Here is a 20,259-nt window from a genome sequence, read left to right on the forward strand (position 1 = left end):
AATCCTAATTATGGCACTATTTTCAGTTGCAAAATACAGATTATATATTTTTAAAATATTTAGTTAATTCAAATATAAATTTTACACGTGAACCACAAAAATGTTTACATTTTTGCCAACATATTTTTTAAAATAGGAGTAAATTCATTAATAGAATCATTTAAAATGCACAAATTTACTCTATCGAATTACTTCCACCGTCAGATTTGGCAGTCATTTCCCCTGTCTCTGATTGTTCCATAATTTCTTGTCTCACATGGCAACACAATATTTATAACAAAAACACATTTTTTTTCTGGAGTTTAAGTTGACAATTCTTTATAAGATGCACTTGTTGTTATTTATTTCAACTTACTGTACTGAACATAGTGCATACATACAATATGCTGGAATGTATTTTCTTCTTTTTTAATTTGTCAAAAAAAAAAAAAAAATATATATAATATATATATATATATATATATATATATAAAAATGTGTACTTATTATTATACAAAAGGGATGGAGAGGAAGAGGCACCACAAACACCAATAGTGTAGCACTGTTTATTAACCAGTTGCAGACTCACAATAACTCTGTGAATATTTTACCTGCCTATTTTTCTTTAAATGTTTTCTTTGGAAATCTCCACCAAAAATGTAAATAGTTGGTCTACTCCTGGTGACAACAGGGGGCGGAAAATATTTTTTTATGTTCTCTAGGAACAATTTAACTGACCCTTACAAAAGTTTTTTCTCCAGAATTATTTTATTAAAACCTAATTATGGCACTAATTTCAGTTGAAAAATACAGTTTTAAATCTTTAGTTAATTCAAATATAAATTTTATACATGAACAACAAAAAAAATGTTTACATTTTTGCAAACATATTTTTAAAATAGGAGTAAATACATTAAAAGAATCAATTAAATTGCACAAATCTATCGAATTACATCCACCGTCAGATTTGGTGGTAATTTTCTCTTTCTCTGATTTTTGCATCATTTCTTGTCTCACATGGCAACACAATATTTATAACAAAAACACATTTTTTTCTGGAGTTTAAGTTGACAATTCTTTATAAGATGCACTTGTTGTTATTTATTTCAACTTACTGTACTGAACATAGTGAATACATACAATATGCTGGAATGTATTTTCTTCTTTTTTAATTTGTCAATAAAAAAAAAAAATATTATAAAAATGTGTACGTATTATTATACAAAAGAGATGAAGAGGAAGAGACCCCACAAACACCAATAGTGTAGCACTGTTTATTAACCAGTTGCAGGCTCTGTGCATACTAGACACGCCAGGGCAACATTGTACAGCAAGAGCTGTAAAAAAAGAAGCAGTGTGGCAATGTTTATCGACAACATTGCTCAGAAAGTAACATTGAAACATTGTATCATTTGTAACTTAATATTTATAACAAAAACACATTTTTTTCTGGAGTTTAAGTTGACAATTCTTTATAAGATGTACTTGTTGTTATTTATTTCAACTTACTGTACTGAACATAGTGCATAAATACAATATGCTGGAATAAATGTTCTTCTTTTTTTCATTTGTTAATAAAAAGAAAAATTATAAAAATGTGTACTTATTATTATACAAAAGAGATGAGGAGGAAGAGGGACCACAAACACCAATAGTGTAGCACTGTTTATTAACCAGTTGCAGGCTCTGGGCATACTAGATACGCCCAAAAACAGGTCAACATTGTACAGCAGGAGCTGTAAAAAAAAAAAAGCAGTGTGGCAATGTTTATCGACAACATTGCTCAGAAAATAACATTGAAACATTGTTTCATTTGTAACTTTCTGTGTTTTTCATCTACAGATCAAAAAGGGATTAACTTTGCATCTGCAGATGAAGACAGCTAAAGCAACATGACAAGTAAATACGTTGTTTTTTTCTAATTAAATGTTCCTCTTTCGAACCCCTGTTTACCCCTTAGTTTTATCCAATCAGCACTAATTAACTCTGTATTCTTCTTCTCCATTCATTTGTAATTTTTCTGGAGATTTTATTTTCTTTTTTATTAACTAATATTTAAACTTTTTTTCTGTTTTTGTTTGCTTTGTTCATTAAATATTTTAACACCTTTTACATATATTTACACTTAAAAAACGAATCCAAAAGAGTGCAGCGCCATTTGAATGAATAAATAAATATTATAAATACATTTCATAAATATAAGTAAATCTAAGTGAAAAAAATAAATAATATTTCATTCATATTGAATAAATACAAATATTGAAAAAAAGTATTTTAAAGTGAATATATTTACACGTATCACACCGAAAAAAGTGCAACATTGAAAAAACCCACTTTACTTCATTTGTAAATAACTTTGCAATGCTTTGTACCAAAATCATAATTTTTTGTTTTGTTTCAAACAGGAAACTATGAAATAAAATACACACTTTTTATGTGCAGTAACACTATTTATGTTTATCCAGTTCCGGACCGCCCACCGCATATATACTGCGACAGGGCGGCCCAGCTCCCCAAAATCACGTATATGGCTCGTGGGATGGGGGCGTGGGCGCGTGTGCCCGCTGTTCCCACGGTGACCTGATTTAGTTCAGAACCGATCAATCATAAGGTACAGGCCAATGATTTATGGCCTGGACCTGGTGATCAGTTCTGACCAATTGCAGAACATTCTGTGCCCATGTAATGTAAACACAGGCACAGGATATGATGTCATATCCTCTCCTGGAGTCATTTTCGGTTCCAGCGTGAGAGGAGAGAACATCTATTGTGTGTACACAAGCACTACACTGACACCAGTACACATAGACACACATTTAACCCCCTTATCAGCCCCCAGTTAACCCTTTTACTCCTTGTCACAGTGTACACTATATACAGTATACAGATAATTTACTGATCACTGTATTAATGCCACTTGTGATGCAAGTTAGTGCCAGCGGAAGTCCCAGATAGGTTTAGGGTACCCGCCATATATCCCCTATAAAGGTTTAACCCCCTGATCACCCCAAGTTAACCCCTTCACTGCCCTATCATAGTGTCACTATATACAGTATACAGATAAATTACTGATCACTGTATTAGTGTCACGGGGTGACGCTAGATAGCGTCAGTGTCAGACTTAGTATCGCGTCAGGGTCCCACCACATATTTTTAAATAAAGTTTTAACCCCCTGATCACCCTCCAGTTAACCCTTTCACTCCCTGTCACTGTGCCACTAGTAAAGTGAAGAGATCTTTTTTTCTGATCACTGTAGTAGTGTCACGAGTGACACCAGTTAGTTAGCGTCAGCATCAGCATCAGTTAGGGTCAATCCCCGATAGCATCAGATTTTAACCCTTTGATTGCCAGTAACACTAACACACACACACACTATATACCTCCATTACTAGTATAGTGTCTAAATGGATCAATATATTTGATCTGATCAGAACTATGCTAGCGTCCCCAATAGTTTAGTGTTCCCAAAAACACAACGTTAGCGGGATTAGCCCTGACACCTGCCAGCACCTGCGTTTAGCCCCTCCGCCCAGCCCCAAGAAGTGCAGTATCAATAGATCACTGTCACTTCCAATACACAACACACAAAACCGCAGCATTAGCAGAGTCAGCCCTGATCTCTGCTAGTACTAGCATTTATTTTTTTTCGCAGCCATTCAAACAGTCCTCGACAACTAGGTGCTTTTTTACCTGTGAGTCACACTACGTACCTGTAAATTTATTGGCCAAAATGTCAAACGAAAGGTACTCTAGTGAAGAGGCCTATAGGATATTGAGCATGACAGATGAGAGCGATGGGGAAGCCTCACAGGCAGAATCAGGCTCAGTATACGAACCCGTAGAGATCAGCGACACCCTGACAGATAGCTCAGAGTAGAGGTCCCTGCTAAGGTCAGGAGTGCCCGACTCCGTTCTTCTGTTACTAAGGTGCAGTGATCGCAGGGTTCTCGTATGCAGTACTAGTGCCGCTCAACCTTCTGGTCAACTGGCAAGCACCAGTGGCCTAGTACATCCTGGTGATAGTCAAACCAGCACTGCAGTAACACTTAGTGACGTGGCGAGTCCCATAAGTGCAGTTCAAGCCGGTGCAGTGGCTAGCACATGTAGTGTCCCGCAGCCACCAAGAATTTTAATGAAGGCCCATAGAGCCCATAGTGTCCCTCCTGATGTGCTTGCAAATCCTGATTGGCAGCCCACCACTTCTGAAGCGCCCGTACTTCCCCCATTCACTGGCCAACCCGGAATTCAGGTGGAAACAGCCGATTTTACTACTCCCCTTGATTTTTTTGAGCTGTTTTTCACAGAAGATCTGTACAAATCTATTGTGGACCAAAACAATGTGTATGCTAATCAATTTATCGCCGCAAATCCAAATTTGACCCTTGCCAGACAATTTGGCTGGAAACCTATAACGGTTCCCGAATTTAAAACTTTTCTGGGCCTATCCCTCCTCATGGGCATTACTAAAAAGAGTGAGTTGTGGTCATATTGGTTCACTGACCCAATTCATCATATGCACGAGTTCTCTGCTGCCATGGCCAGGATGAGATACGCGCAAATATTGTGGCTCATGCACTTCAGTGACAATGAACTCATATATGTATAGATACTGTATATTGTATTTTTTTTTTTCGCACAGCGCTTTACAATATGAGGGAAGACAATACAGTTACAATACAATTCAAAACAGGAGGAATTGGGGGGCACTGCTCGTTAGAGCTTACAATCTAGAAGAGAGGGTCAAGTGAAACAAAAGGCAATAACTGTGGGGGATGAGCTGATGGAGAAAATGGAAGTATAGTTGTTAGGTGTGGGCAGGATAGGCTTCTCTGAAGAGGAGGGTTTTCAGGGTTTGTCTAAAAGCTAATAGTGTGGGAGATAATCGGACAGATTGGGGTAAGAAGTTCCATTGGATTGGAGAGGCTCTGGGAAAGTCCTGGAGGTGAGCATGGGAGGAGGTGACAAGGGAGCTAGAGAGCAGGAGGTTTTGAGAGGAACGAGGAGAGCGATTAGGTTGGTATTTTGAGACTAGGCTGGTGATGTAGCTGGGGGCTAAATTGTGGATGACTTTGTAAGATGTTGTTAGTATTTTGAATTTAATTTGTTGGGTGAGTGGAAGCCAGTGGAGGGCTTGACAGAGAGGAGTAGTGGACACTGAGCGATAGGTAAGGTAGATGAGTCTGGCAGCAGGATTCATAATGGATTGAAGGGAGGATAGCCTATGTAGAGGTAAGTCAATGAGAAGGGAATTGCAGTAGTGGAGGCGTGAGATGACCAGGGAGTGAACTAGGAGCTTTGTTGTGTCATTGGTTACAAAGGGGTGTATTTCGGAGATGTTGCGGAGGTTGAGGTGGCAAGATTTGAACAGTGATTGGATGTGGGGCTTGAAGTTCAGAGTCCAGGACTACACCTAGGATCTTGGCATGCGGGGATGGGCTGATAGTTGTGCCATCGATTTTGACAGAGAGATTAGTGGAAGGGGCACGTGGTGGAGGAAAACTTATAAGTTCGGTTTTGGATAGATTAAGTTTGAGGAAGGGGTGTGACATCCAGACGGAAATATCTGTTAGTAAATTAGTGATACGTGAGCAGACTGAGGGAGAGAGCTGAGGGGTGGATAAATAGATTTGGGTATCGACAGTGGAGAGATGGTTTTGGAAGCCATGGGAGGCTATCAGCTGACCCAGAGAGGAGGTGTAGATTGAAAATAGGAGAGGTCCAAGAACAGAACCTTGGGGGACCCCAACAGAGAAAGGAAGAGGAGAGAAGGATGTAGAATTGTAAGTAACGCTAAAGGTGCGCTTGGATAAGTAGGAAGAGAACCAGTGAAGAGTACAGTCACGGAGACCAAAGGCGTGGAGTTTTTTGAGGAGGAGGGGGTGGTCAACCGTATAAAAGGCAGCAAAAAATTCCAGGAGTAGGAGTACAGAATAGTGTCCATTGGTTTTGGCCGTAAGTAGATCGTTTGTTAGTTTTAGGAGAGCAGAGTGTTGAAGCCGAAATCCAGACTGAAGAGGATCAAGAAGGCTATTCTCGGCAAGCTGGTTGCTCAGTCGGTTGTAGACCAATATATATATGTTTCAACACAGCAATGCTTTCAAAATATATACTTTAGTTGATATGTATATATATATATATATATATATATATATATATATATATATATATATATATATATATAGCAAGCATGATGGCTGCTTAGATATAGATCTCTGAACATCGGGGAGAAGAGATCCGGAGCGATCCAGCCTCCTCACAACCTGGAAACCCTCCTGGAACATGTCTCGCAAGAGGAAACAGGACCACCGGCCGAAAAAGCTGACAGCCTTCTTTCTCAAACCAGCTTCTAAAAGGTCAGCAGGAAGCAAGATGGCTCTGGCGGGCCACAGCGCGTTGCTCCTACACAGATCTTTCTGATGATATACAAGGAGATCAAGAGCCAGAAATACTGCCTATGTCTCCCGGACCCTAAACAGGGGGGAGCCTATTCTCTGGAAACCCAGATAAGGCCTGAATGAGAATGGATGACCCATCATCCCTGGAGCATGCTGTAGCTCCTTCATTTAACCCTCTCCAATTTAACTAGGCCCTGCAGTCTTCTATGGAGTTTTTTCCTACCACAGGCCAACCTGTATTGGACACAACAGTAAAATACATGCTTCTTTCACTGCAGACCACCTTAATGCCTGACCTATCATCACTCATAACCAAGTTGTCCTCTGATATACACTGGGTGACAGGGTCTCTTACATTGAGGATAAAATGGAGGAATGCACCACAACTGTAAATGATCTAGTAGATGCCTATGATGAAGGTAAAGATGATCAGTCCTGGATCAGAGCCAAACTGGCGGACCTGGAGGACAGGTCTTACCGCAATAATGTAAAATTACGTGGTATACCTGAATTGGTGCTGCCTGCTGACCTCCATAAAGGAAGGTACACTTCTTCCGAACAAAAGAAAGGCTCCTTGCGGCCTCCAGATCTGCTATAACCCTTCATGCACCCTTTGAAGGTGTTCAGCTCTTTCCAGATCTCTCTAAGTATACTCTCCAACTGAGAAGACAACAAAGCCCTATCACTAAAGCGCTGCACAACCATAAAATTCAATACAAGTGGTGCTATCCTGCAGCTCTACTGATCACAAAAAATGGCACATCTCATGCTGTCACCACCCTTACAGTAGGAATGAAATTCCTCCATACTTGGGGTATTATCCTGGAACAAACACAAGAATCCAATCTTTCTCCAGCACAGCGCAAACCTTCATACCCCCGCTGCAACCAATGGAAGAACTCTGACTGACACCTACAAGCACCTGCCCGTGGATGGCTTTCCACATCATAACCATCCTCTCCATAGTTCATGACTTAATGTTCTGCTAGCCAATTGTTATACTTAACTGCAGATCTGCAGAGTTCAGCCTATTTGTTCTGCCACGGACCACACTGCACTAGTCCAACTTTGATTGATAAATTACTCTTTTACATTTCTGTTGACTTTTGTTTATCTTTTAGCTTTCCAGCCTCGGTGCAAGGAACTACAGTTTCTTCTCAACCAGGCTCATCCATCCCTACACATCGTCCCAAAATAACAGCCAGGTTATCTTCTCCAGTCTCAACTAACTGTAAGTGCCAGAGCCCCCTCCACCTTATGTTTTCACACCAACAATGCCACTCATTATTCTGTCAATAAATGCGATTGGGCTCAACCATCCTGCCAAGCAACACTCTCTATGGAAAACCGCCCTAGCTCGAAAATGTGACATTTTATGTATCCAAGAGACACACATTTCCTCCTCTGCTGCACCCAGATGCTCCAACAAGCACTTCCCATATGTCTTCCAGGCTTGCCTCTCCTCCAAAAAACAAGGAGTCCTGATTGCTGTCAAAGACACAGTTACCTTCTAATCTCACCAAACAATCCTAGATTCGAATGGTCTATATATTGTACTGATCTACATTATTAAAAATGTTTCTTTTACTCTGTTGAACATTTACTCTCCCAATGTCTAAATGTGCTTGCATAAGAAACTTATGCAATCTATTAAACCAATCCAACAAGGTCATGTAATAACATGTGGCCATTTCAACTTAGTACCAGATGTCCACTGAGACTCATCCACTGCAGAGGTGAATCTCCTTTAAAAAAATGTTTGATGTTTTTGATGTTTGGCCTTGTCACCATGGTTCTGAACGGGACTATATGTATTTTTCTCCACTCCACAATACGTATTTACTTATAGATCTCTTTCTTGCAGATAAACTGCTTCTCCAAAAGGTTAAATCTTCAGCAATCCATGGAGAAGCTCTTAAAGGCAAGGGGGGTCATATCCATTCTATACCAATATTTGAAGAGCCTTCACCTGTCAGATAAAACAGCCCTGATGGTTTCTTGGGAGACAACAAAGATGAAGAAAAGCCCATGTTTGGGATGTAATTCTCACTAACCTACATAAATGCTCAAGATTGGTTTTAGTCTGCAAAATAGCGGTAAAATTACATATTTAGTTCTTAGCTCTGCAGGAGCCATTGGTAATGATGGGTCCTCTATTCTGCCACAAAAATTGCTCAATCTTCACTGACTTACTTGGTTTTAGATGAAAACCCGTTTACACTTGTATGACTTAAGAGTTAGTAAGCTAGCACTCTATAATAATTTAGAGAAATTAAGCCACAGGTCACTTGGTGATAGAATAACTTAATGTATTTTATTATAAGGCAGAGAAACAAGGTGTAAATCAACAAACCAGTAATTGCCCAGACTCAAGGACACTATACTAGATAAATAGTTAACAAACCATAAAGTTTCACTTAAAGGAACTATAGCAAGGTTACATTGAACTATGACAGAATACACTAGAGTCTCTAGAAGGGTATCACCCAGCTTAGAAGATAAAAAGGGTAATTTTCTGCAAGCTATGCATACAACCCCAAAGGTAGGTTCACGGATGTGTTTATAGTTTATAGGGTACCCTTGAAGGTGGCAGAAAGTACCTGGTGCCTGAAATTGAACATTTGCCAGCTTTTGGTGGGGCCCTTCTTTAAGTGGTGCACATAAACTGCCCCTTTAAGAGGATGGGTAAAAAATGGCAGGAGGGCTGCTAAGTAGGAGCAGTCTCTATTATGTTAGCAGTGTGTAGTGGGCATTAAGACATATAGTTCAGCTCACCACTCCTGGTAGGTGACTAACTTGGTCCCTGAGGGGATCAGCAGGTTCCAGTAATCAGGTCCCTGTGGCTCAGTCTCTTGGCCTGGATCCTTACACAGGGTGAAGTCTCTTAGCTCCACTCCCGGATGCAGGTCTTCTACCTCTGATATAGATTTATGTCATTTTTATTTTTTTTACTAGTAATGGCAGTGATCAGCATTTTTAAGCAGGACTGCAACATTGTGGTGGACACATCTGACAATAAATGACACTTTTTTGGGGGTCAGTGACACTAATACAGTAATCAGTGCTAACAAATAATGCACTGTCACTGTACTGTAACATTTTTATGGAATTTGTTTTTTTTCTAGTAATGTCGGCGATCAGCAATTTTTAGTGGGTCTGCAACATTGCGGCGGACAAATCGGACATCTAACTGACACTTTTGACACTTTTTGGGGACCAGTGACACTAGTACAGTGATCAGTGCTAAAGAAAATGCACTGTCACTGTACTAATGACACTGGCAGGGAAGGGCTTAACATCAGGGGCGATCAAAGGGTTAAATGTGTTCCCTATGAGTGCTTGCTAACTGTGTAGGGGAGGGGCTTTGACTAGGGGAAGACAGAGATCTGTGCTCCTGCTTAGCAGAAACACAAGATCTCCATCTTCCCCGCTCACAGAACGGTGGTCTGCCTTGTTTACATAAGCAGACTACCATTCTGCCTCTCTAAAGAATGATTGCGGAGCAGCGGCAAACATCGGGTCTGCCGGACACGCTGCTTGGCTCCCACTGTGTCCAATCAGTGCAGGACTGGGTTGCTGGCATGACCGCACTGTGATTGGCTAGCGGGGATGTCAATCAATGGGTCTGCAATGGCCACTCGTGACCATCCCCAGGAGAGGCAGAACGCCATTCTGCAAGTGGATGAGATGGAGATCTTGTGTTCCTGCTAAGCAGGAACCAGGATCTCTGTCTTTCCCCAATCAATATAACCCCCCCACAGTTAGTAAGCACCCCCTAGGGACACATTTAACCCTTTGATCACCCCTGATGTAAACCCCTTCCCTGCCAGTGTCATTAGTACAGCGACAGTGCATTTTTTTTAGCACTGATCACTGTACTAGTGTCACTGGTCCCCAAAAACTGTCAAAAGTGTCAGTTAGATGTCCGATTTGTCCGCCGCAATATTGCAGACCCGCTAAAAATTGCTGATCGCCGACATTACTAGAAAAAAAAATTCCATAAAAATGTGGCATGGTTTGTAGATGCGATAACGTTTGGGCAAACCTATCAATATACGCTTATTGTGATTTTTTTTTTAACCAAAAATATGTAGCAGAATACATATTGGCCTAAACTGATGAAAAAATTTGATTTTTTTTACATTTTTTTTATTGGCTGTTGACCCTGGAAAATGTTTACTTTCCTTGCTGACTATCAATAGTGTAATTCAATTCATTTTTTTCAATCAACAGCCCTTATAAAATATAACTAAATAATGATGGAAGCTAAAAGAAAAGCAGTGTTTTTTTGTATTGTTTTTTTGTATTGTTTTTTTTTGTTTTTTTGTAATGTAAAGTAAATTGGTGACAAAAAGATAAAAACTCTTTCAGTGGATTCTAAATTAAAAATAAAAACACAGCACTCAATTATAGAAAAGGGGCTTCCAAGGTCCATTAACCAATAAGTAAAATAGGTGACAAAATAATAAAAACACGTTCAATGGATTTTAAATTCAAATTTTAAAGACTGTTCTCAATTATAGAAAAATGACTCCCAAGGTGTTATAATTAAATCTTTAGAGACTTTTAATGAGACTTTCAGCTTTGTGTTCTAGCAAAACAGAAGACGGCCCTGAGGGAATGCCAACATTTTATATAAGAAGAAATCATTAGTTGCTAGAAATGCTTCATGTAAACCTGAGTGTACTGTGCAGGTACACCCTACAGGTTTTCCTATTAATCCTCAGATCCATCATTTTATTCTTCTATAGTGATAAATTTCAGCAGAGAAAAAAAGAATAATATGAGAAATGTGACGGAAATTTCCTCTCTTACTCTTGTCGGTCTATCAGACCATCCACTGGCCATGAATGCACTTTTTGCGTTCTTCCTTCTGATCTATCTGATGACTCTTATCACAAATAGGGTTGAGCGGACACCTAGATGTCCGTGTTCGACGGGTTCGGCCGAACTTTAAAAAAAAGTCCGGGTCCGTGTCCCGGACTTTTACCGAACTTTTCCCGGACACCGAACCCCATTGAAGTCAATGGGGACCCGAACTTTAAGGCACTAAAATGGCTCTAAAACACCAAAGGAAAGGGCTAGAGTGCTGCAAATGGCAGCAAAACGTAATTAAGAGCATGGCAAGTGCTCTGCAAACAAATGTGGATAGGGAAATAACTTAAAACAACAAAAAAAAACAGAAAAATAAAACAATGTTCTTCTTCATCTCTGAAGGACGAGGCCCATATGGAGTAGGAGGGAGGTTGAGGTGGTGGTGGATGTGGCGGTGACATAGGCGTGCGCACAGGGTGTGCTGGGTGTGCCTGGGCACACCCTAATCACCTAGGGCACATAGCATTGCCAGTGAGGAGATGGGAAAGATCTCCCTGGGACCTGCTCTGCTCTATTTCTCCTTGCCTACAGGTACATGGCCCCGATACATTACTCTCCCTGCTGGCAAACACATGCATGTGTATTTCAACTTTGGGGTGCACACCTTAATGCAATAGGCTGCGCACACCTATGGGCGGTGTAGGTGGAAGCGGCGGTGGAGGAGGACCAGGGCCGGATTAACAGCATCATGGGCTTGGTGCTGAGGATTTTGAAGGGCCTTAAGGGCCGTGCCTTGCCATGCACCCAGAGGAGGAAGGGTGCAGCCATGCATGCCTAATTCAACATGGGATGCTGTCTCTGAAGCCCATAAACACATCCATGCATCGCCAACTGTCCCTCCTTGTCCGGCCTTCACGCTGTGTGGGGAGGTTCTGAGGGTGCTGCCTGGGGAAGCGAGCATAGAAGCCAGACTTCTGTGTTTACAAGTGACAGAAGAGCGGTAACAGTGAATATGGCCAACCCGGGGCCTATATAAAAGGTAGGGGCCTGGAGCTGCAGCTCCAATAGCCCCTACATTAATCTGGCCCTGAGGAGGAGGACGAGGTAGCCAACACTGCTTCTTTTCAAAAATTTTAAATGAGGGTACACCCCAAAAGAGTGAGAAAGAGCAAAAATGGAACAATGGGTGGGTAAGGTCGGTATCCATTGCTATTCTGCATAAGGTACGGAAAAGTCCCGTGGGATCCATGCCTGGTTCATTTTAATGAACGTGAGCTTGTCCACATTGTCTCTGGACAGGCGGCTGCGCTTGTCTGTTATAACGCCCCCAGCCGTGCTAAATACCCGTTCAGATAATACACTGGCTGCAGGGCACGCCAGCACCTCCAAGGCGTAAAGGGCAAGCTCAGGCCATGTGCCCAATTTGGAGACCCAGAAGTTGAAGGGGGCAGACCCGTCATTCACTACATGTAGGCGTGTGCACACATACTGCTCCACCATGTTGGTAAAATGCTGCCTCCTGCTAAGACGTTCCATCTGAGCTGCTGGTGCTGCTGTTTGTTGTGGCGTGCTGACAAAGCTTTTCCACATTTCGGCCATGCTAACCCTGCCTTCTGAGGTGCTGGCGGTGCCCTGGTTGCGTTGGCGACCTCCTCCTCCTCCTCCTCTGCCTTGTGCTTCCACTGTGGCCCCGCTGTCAGATGGGAATGCCAGCAGCATGGCGTCTACCAGCGTGCGCTTGTACTCGCGCATCTTGCGATCGCGCTCCAGTGAGTGAATTAAGGACGGTACGTTGTCCTTGTAACGGGGATCCAGCAGCGTGGCCACCCAGTAATCAGCACAAGTTAGAATGTGGGCAACTCGGCGGTCGTTGTGGAGACACTGCAGCATGTAATCGCTCATGTGTGCCAGGCTGCCCAGAGGCGATGAAAGGCTGTCCTCTGTGGGAGGTGTATCGTCCGTGTCCTCTGTATCCCCCCAGCCACGCACCAGTGATGGCCATGAGCTGGCCTGGGTGCCACCCTGCTGTGAACATGGTTCCATCTCCTCCTCCAGCTCCTCCTCCTCCTCATCCTCCTCATCCTCCAGAACTGTGCCCCTGCTGGACAATTGTGTCCCTGGCGTTTGTGTGTGCAGGAACCCACCCTCGGAGCCCCTTGCGAATGACTGCCCTGAAAGCCTTTGAAATGTTACCTCTTCATCCTCCTCCTCCTCCTCCTCATCCTGTGCCACATCCTCTTCCATCATCGCCCAAATTGTTTTTTCAAGGAGGCATAGAAGTGGGATAGTTAAGCTGAGAATGGCGTCATTGCCACTGGCCATGTTGGTGGAGTACCCAAAACAGCGCAACAAGGCACAATATATGCAAATGTCAAATATGCAAACTATGCCGCAATTTAATGTTTTTTACACCAAAAGGGTGTGTATTGAATAGCGGAATAGGATAAAAAACTGTGTATCTCACACGTACAAACACAGACTAGGCCCGATTAAATTTTTTCCTACCCTAAAGGGAGGATGAGGAAGAGGAGTATGGAACATGCAGCACCCTCAAATCTTCAGAAGTATGAGATGAACCCCAAAAACTTGGAAAGGTGGATCTCTCTCACACGTACCAACACAGACTATCCCCCAATTTAACTGATCCCCAAAGGTTTTTGATTAAATAGCGGAATAGAAAATATGATCCAAAAAAAGTGTATGTATATCACACGTACACAACCACACTAGGCCCCAATTACTATTGTTTGTACCCCTAAAAGGCTAGATGAGGAGTAGGGGGGGTATGGAACAGGCAGCACCCTCAAACCTTCAGAAGTATGAGATGAACCCCAACAACTTGGAAAGGTGGATCTCTCTCACACGTACCAACACAGACTATCCCCCAATTTAACTGATCCCCAAAGGTTTTTGATTAAATAGCGGAATAGAAAATATGATCCAAAAAAAGTGTATGTATATCACACGTACACAACCACACTAGGCCCCAATTACTATTGTTTGTACCCCTAAAAGGCTAGATGAGGAGTAGGGGGGGTATGGAACAGGCAGCACCCTCAAACCTTCAGAAGTATGAGATGAACCCCAACAACTTGGAAAGGTGGATCTCTCTCACACGTACCAACACAGACTATCCCCCAATTTAACTGATCCCCAAAGGTTTTTGATTAAATAGCGGAATAGAAAATATGATCCAAAAAAAGTGTATGTATATCACACGTACACAACCACACTGGGCCCCAATTACTATTGTTTGTACCCCTAAAAGGCTAGATGAGGAGTAGGGGGGGTATGGAACAGGCAGCACCCTCAAACCTTCAGAAGTATGAGATGAACCCCAACAACTTGGAAAGGTGGATCTCTCTCACACGTACCAACACAGACTATCCCCCAATTTAACTGATCCCCAAAGGTTTTTGATTAAATAGCGGAATAGAAAATATGATCCAAAAAAAGTGTATGTATATCACACGTACACAACCACACTAGGCCCCAATTACTATTGTTTGTACCCCTAAAAGGCTAGATGAGGAGTAGGGGGGGTATGGAACAGGCAGCACCCTCAAACCTTCAGAAGTATGAGATGAACCCCAACAACTTGGAAAGGTGGATCTCTCTCACACGTACCAACACAGACTATCCCCCAATTTAACTGATCCCCAAAGGTTTTTGATTAAATAGCGGAATAGAAAATATGATCCAAAAAAAGTGTATGTATATCACACGTACACAACCACACTAGGCCCCAATTACTATTGTTTGTACCCCTAAAAGGCTAGATGAGGAGTAGGGGGAGTATGGAACAGGCAGCACCCTCAAATCTTCAGAAGTATGAGATTGTGTTCACTGTACCCCACAAAGATTGAGTTCACTGCACCCCACAATGATTGTGTTCACTGCACCCCACAAAGATTGTGTTCACTGCACCTCACAAAGATTGTGTTCACTGTACCCCCCAAAGATTGTGTTCACTGCACCCCACAAAGATTCTGTTCACTGTACCCCACAAAGATTGTGTTCACTGCACCCTAAAAGGATGTTGTTCACTGCACCCCACAAAGATTGTGTTCACTGCACCCTAAAAGGATGTTGTTCACTGCACCCCAAAAAGATTGTGTTCACTGTACCCCCCCAAAGATTGTGTTCACTGCACCCCACAAAGATTGTGTTCACTGCACCCCAAAAAGATTGTGTTCACTGTACCCCCCAAAGATTGTGTTCACTGCACCCCAAAAAGATTGTGTTCACTGTACCCCCCAAAGATTGTGTTCACTGCACCCCACAAAGATTCTGTTCACTGTACCCCACAAAGATTGTGTTCACTGCACCCCAAAAAGATTGTGTTCACTGTACCCCCCCAAAGATTGTGTTCACTGCACCCCACAAAGATTCTGTTCACTGCACCCCACAAAGGATTTTGTTCACTGCACCCCAAAAAGATTGTGTTCACTGCACCCCAAAAAGGATTTTGATCACTGCACCCCAAAAAGGATGTTGTTCACTGCACCCCAAAAATGATTTTGTTCACTCCACCCCAAAAAAAGATTGTGTTCACTGCACCCCACAAAGATTGTGTTCACTGCACCCCAAAAAGATTGTGTTCACTGTACCCCCCAAAGATTGTGTTCACTGCACCCCACAAAGATTCTGTTCACTGTACCCCACAAAGATTGTGTTCACTGCACCCCAAAAAGATTGTGTTCACTGCACCCCAAAAAGGATGTTCACTGCACCCCAAAAAGGATGTTGTTCACTCCACCCCAAAAAGATTGTGTTCACTGCACCCCACAAAGATTGTGTTCACTGCACCCCAAAAAGATTGTGTTCACTGCACCCCAAAAATGATTTTGTTCACTGCACCCCAAAAAGGATTTTGTTCACTGCACCCCAAAAAGGATGTTGTTCACTCCACCCCAAAAAGATTGTGTTCACTGCACCCCAAAAAGATTGTGTTCACTGCACCCCACAAAGGATTTTGTTCACTGCACCCCAAAAAGATTGTGTTCACTGCACCCCAAAAAGGATGTTGTTCACTGCACCCCAAAAAGGATTTTGTTCACTGCACCCCAAAAAGATTGTGTTCACTGCACCCCACAAAGGATTTTGTTCACTGCACCCCACAAAGATTGTGTTCACTGCACACCAAAAAGGATTGTGTTCACTGCACCCCAAAAAGATTTTGTTCACTGCACCCCAAAAAGATTGTGTTCACTGCAGCCCAAAAAGATTGTGTTCACTGCAGCCCAAAAAGATTGTGTTCACTGCAGCCCAAAAAGATTGTGTTCACTGCAGCTCACACACAGAAAAATGGATGTGGATCACTGACACCTGCCTATCTCCAATCCCACACCACACAGCAATATCGATTGTAGTTTGTAGAACACAGTTTCCCTAAAATTCAGCAGACTCTGTCCCTAACAGGATTGAGAAGAGATCGTAGATCAGGATTGAGTGCAGATTCACCCCACCCCCCACACAGCAATATCGATTGTAGTTTGTAGAAGACACTGACCCTATAATTCAGCAGACTCTATCCCTAAAATGCCTACAACTCGCCCTGCCTAAACACTCCGACCTGTCCCTCAATTCTATCCGGACACAAATGGTTTTTTCCTGCCTATCTTTCCCTAATCAGCAGCCAGCACGTTGATGTGTGCTCTGTCCCTGAATCTAAGCAGCATAATGACGCCGCTGCGGCTGCCTCGAACTTATAAAGACTTGGTCACATGCTTCAGACGGCCAATCACAGCTACTAAGACATTTGCAGGCATGGCTGGGATGGCTTAAGGCACACCAGTTAAACGATTGTTGATTGGCTGTTGAAAGCCCGCCATGAAAAGAGCGCCAAAGCATGCAAAACCCGGAAATAAAACGACCGAACACGGATTTTTACCCGAACATACAGTAAAGTGTCCGTGTCCGTGTTCGGGTAAAAAAAATCCAATTATTCGGTACGAACACGAATAATACAGTCCGTGTTCGCTCAACACTAATCACAAACCTTCTTATTTTTTTCTTGGTCCTCACTGACTACCATCTGCACAACCCAATGTATTTTTTTCTTGCCAACTTGGCCTTTCTGGACATGTCTTATTCATCAGTGACCGCACCAAGGATGCTCTTTGATTTGGTCACAAAAAAACTATCAATTTCCATTCCTGCCTGTGTAGCCCAAGTCTTTTTCTATCTCTCCTTTGCTCACTCAGAACTTTTCTTACTCTCAGCTATGTCCTACGACCGCTACATTGCCATCTGCCACCCCCTACATTACAAACGAATTATGTCTTGGAGGGTCTGTGTTCATATGGCCTCTCAGGTCTGGATTGCAGGATTTGCTCTCTCTTTGGTTCATACATTATTTTTGCTCAGGTTGTCCTTCTGTGGACCGACCTCCATCCACAACTTCCTTTGCGACCTTCCACACTTATTCCAAGTTACATGTACTGACACCTTTATAAACATGGTGGTCATATTCATAGCAAGTATTGGTGTTGGATTAGTAGTCCTTCTTATGACCTTTCTTCCCTATGTCTATATTTTCACTACCATCTTTAGAATCCATAGCAAGACTGGAAAGAGGAAAGCCTTCTCCACCTGCACCTCACATCTCATCGTAGTCTTTATCTTTTATGGCTCCTTAATCTTTATATACTTGGTTCCCACTTCCAGCAATATGTACATTTTAAACAAAGTGTCTACAGTCATATCTGCCCTCTTTAACCCATTGCTGAATCCTCTGATCTACAGCCTGAGGAACAAGGACCTTATGGAGGCACTTATGAGGTCTTATTATCACTTAAAATTAATTCAGGCATCATTCTGAAAATATTAATGTAAAATGTTAAATTTTTGCAATTCTGTGCCATTTTCAGTTGTTTAAAAAAATTCAGTAATAGCCTTTGTAAAATGCAGGGGCGTAACTACAGGGGTTGCAGGGGTTGCGATTGCAACCGGGCCCAATGCTCCAGGGGGCCCAGAATTGGATAGGAGGGGAGGCGGGGGCAGCATGTAGAGAAATCACTGTCCTCCTTTTTCCTCCTGTAGCTGCAGAAAGAAAATGGAGGAGATTGGATCCTCTGTATGCTGCCCCCGCCACTCCTCCTATCCAGTTCACTTGTGTTCTGCTGTCTCTGGGCCCCTGTGTGCTCCCCTGGTCCCCCCCCCCCCACTGTGATCCCTCCCCTTTCCTGCCGGCTGCTGCAGGGGATGTGTAACAATAGAGAACCAGGAAGGGGGTCGGTAAATATGTAATTTACCAGCTCCTTGCTTGTCTAAATGGGCAGAGTCATAGTCAGTGACATTGTAAAAAAATAAAATAAAATGATAAAAAATAATACAATTAAAATACCAAAAAATAAAAACTACTGACACCAGTGGGTAAACTTTCAGGATCGTAAAAGGTCACACTTGCAACCGGGCCCTGGCATTTCACCACTGTGGGGAGGCCCCAAGATGGCAGGAAGGGGGCCCACTGTAAAACTTGTGAAAGGGACCCGTTGTGGGACCGCAATAAAGGGCCCCGCAAGTGGAGTAAAGGGCCCCAGGATCAGTGGGAAGAGCCCGGGGCTTGAAGGGAAGGGCCCCGCCCAGGGGTCCGGGGGGGCCCTTCATGGTTTCTTGCATCAGGGCCCTGAAGGTTCTAGTTACGCCTCTGGTAAAATGTAAACATGTCAGGTGCTCGTAGTCGTACCCTTCCATGATCAGATATGCTACAAAAGACAAAGGGCGCCAGGTCATGTAATCATGACAAATTTATTAATCGCACACTTACATTCAAAATGGCACAAGTCGGTGTAGGAACAAGCAGATCTTCCTCGTGGGGAAGATATCCAAATGACGGTGTGAACTGGAGGGCGACACAAGAGCCGTACCAGCATAGGCACTGCTGCACACAAACTTCACTTCATCTTTGAACACACTGCCACAGTGCGTTTGGCCATCATGTCAACAGAAGTCCCCCTTTTTTTGGAGTCATGCCAGTTTATGCTTTTGATACTAATGTTTTTCATTTTATGTACCATGTCTTTGTTTCATTCCAGTTATTCTATGTTATTTCAATCACTTATTTGTATTAGGGATCGACCGATAACGTTTTTTCATTGCCGATAACTAAATTTTGGCCATCACATATCGGTTATCTGCCGATATGGGCCGATATTTTGTACATCCTATGTCAGGGTCCGAGACTAGTCTTCTCCTCCTCCAACCATTAGGTTGTGATGCTCATGTAAGGGTAAAATTACCAGAGGTGGGGGACTTTAGTCACATGACTTGACTTAAGTCAGACTTAAGTCACCAGTTTGAGGACTTGAGACTTGCTTGAGTAAAATTAATAAATGACTCGACTTGACTTTGACTTGGTATTCCTGACTTGAGACTTGACTTTGACTTGAGACATATGACTCGAAATGACTTTACTTTTTTAAGTTATTAAATATTTGCATTTTCTCAAGATGTGTTAAAGCAAAATTAATGTGCCTGTTATGTTTCTGACACCACAGACACTTAAAACACCTCAGTGTGTTCTGATTTTTAGGACACTGGCTGTTTAACAATGGAAATACTCAACATGTTTTTAGTGACTGTGGTGTTGATGACCGGACGAAGGATTTTGAGCTGTTTAGGCATTCAAAGTGTTTCTTTAATATGCCAAGAAAAAAGCACTAAGCAGTTTTGTTAATGTTGAAAATAAAACAAAACCTTTCCTGACCACTGACTTTTAACTGATTTAAAGGAGAAAATTGGGGTAGATCAGTATTTTGACTTGATTTGTGACTTGACCAAAATAAATGACTTGACTTGACTTGCTTGACTTCTAGCAGGGACTCGACTTGACTTGCTTGCTTTTCGCAACAGTAAGTTGGGACTTGCTTGAGACTTGAAGGTTAAGACTTGAGATTTGCTTGTGACTTTCACATGTGTGACTTACTCCCATGTCTGAAAATGATGTCACACAGCATAATTCCCTTTACAAACGTTATTGAATATGCCATTCACATATTGTACAAATTAAAGATATAAGCAATTCCACATTAGCAGATCTGCTGGCAGAACGGTATCTCCCTCCCA

General features: G+C 42.5%; 1 protein-coding gene across 1 annotated transcript; it reads left to right on the forward strand.

Annotated features, from left to right (window-relative positions):
• Positions 1-11,158: 11,158 nt before the first annotated feature.
• Positions 11,159-18,013, forward strand: LOC309561948 (olfactory receptor 2A12-like; the record flags this gene model as incomplete). The annotated part of the gene is made up of 2 exons (XM_082266036.1): positions 11,159-11,278; positions 17,192-18,013. 2 exons carry the CDS (start codon positions 11,159-11,161, stop codon positions 18,011-18,013), a joined length of 942 nt encoding a protein of 313 aa, XP_082122162.1.
• Between the last annotated feature and the right edge of the window lie 2,246 nt (positions 18,014-20,259).

Source organism: Pelophylax lessonae (assembly GCF_965119305.1).
Source record: "Pelophylax lessonae genome assembly, chromosome: 8".
Lineage (NCBI taxonomy): Eukaryota > Metazoa > Chordata > Amphibia > Anura > Ranidae > Pelophylax > Pelophylax lessonae.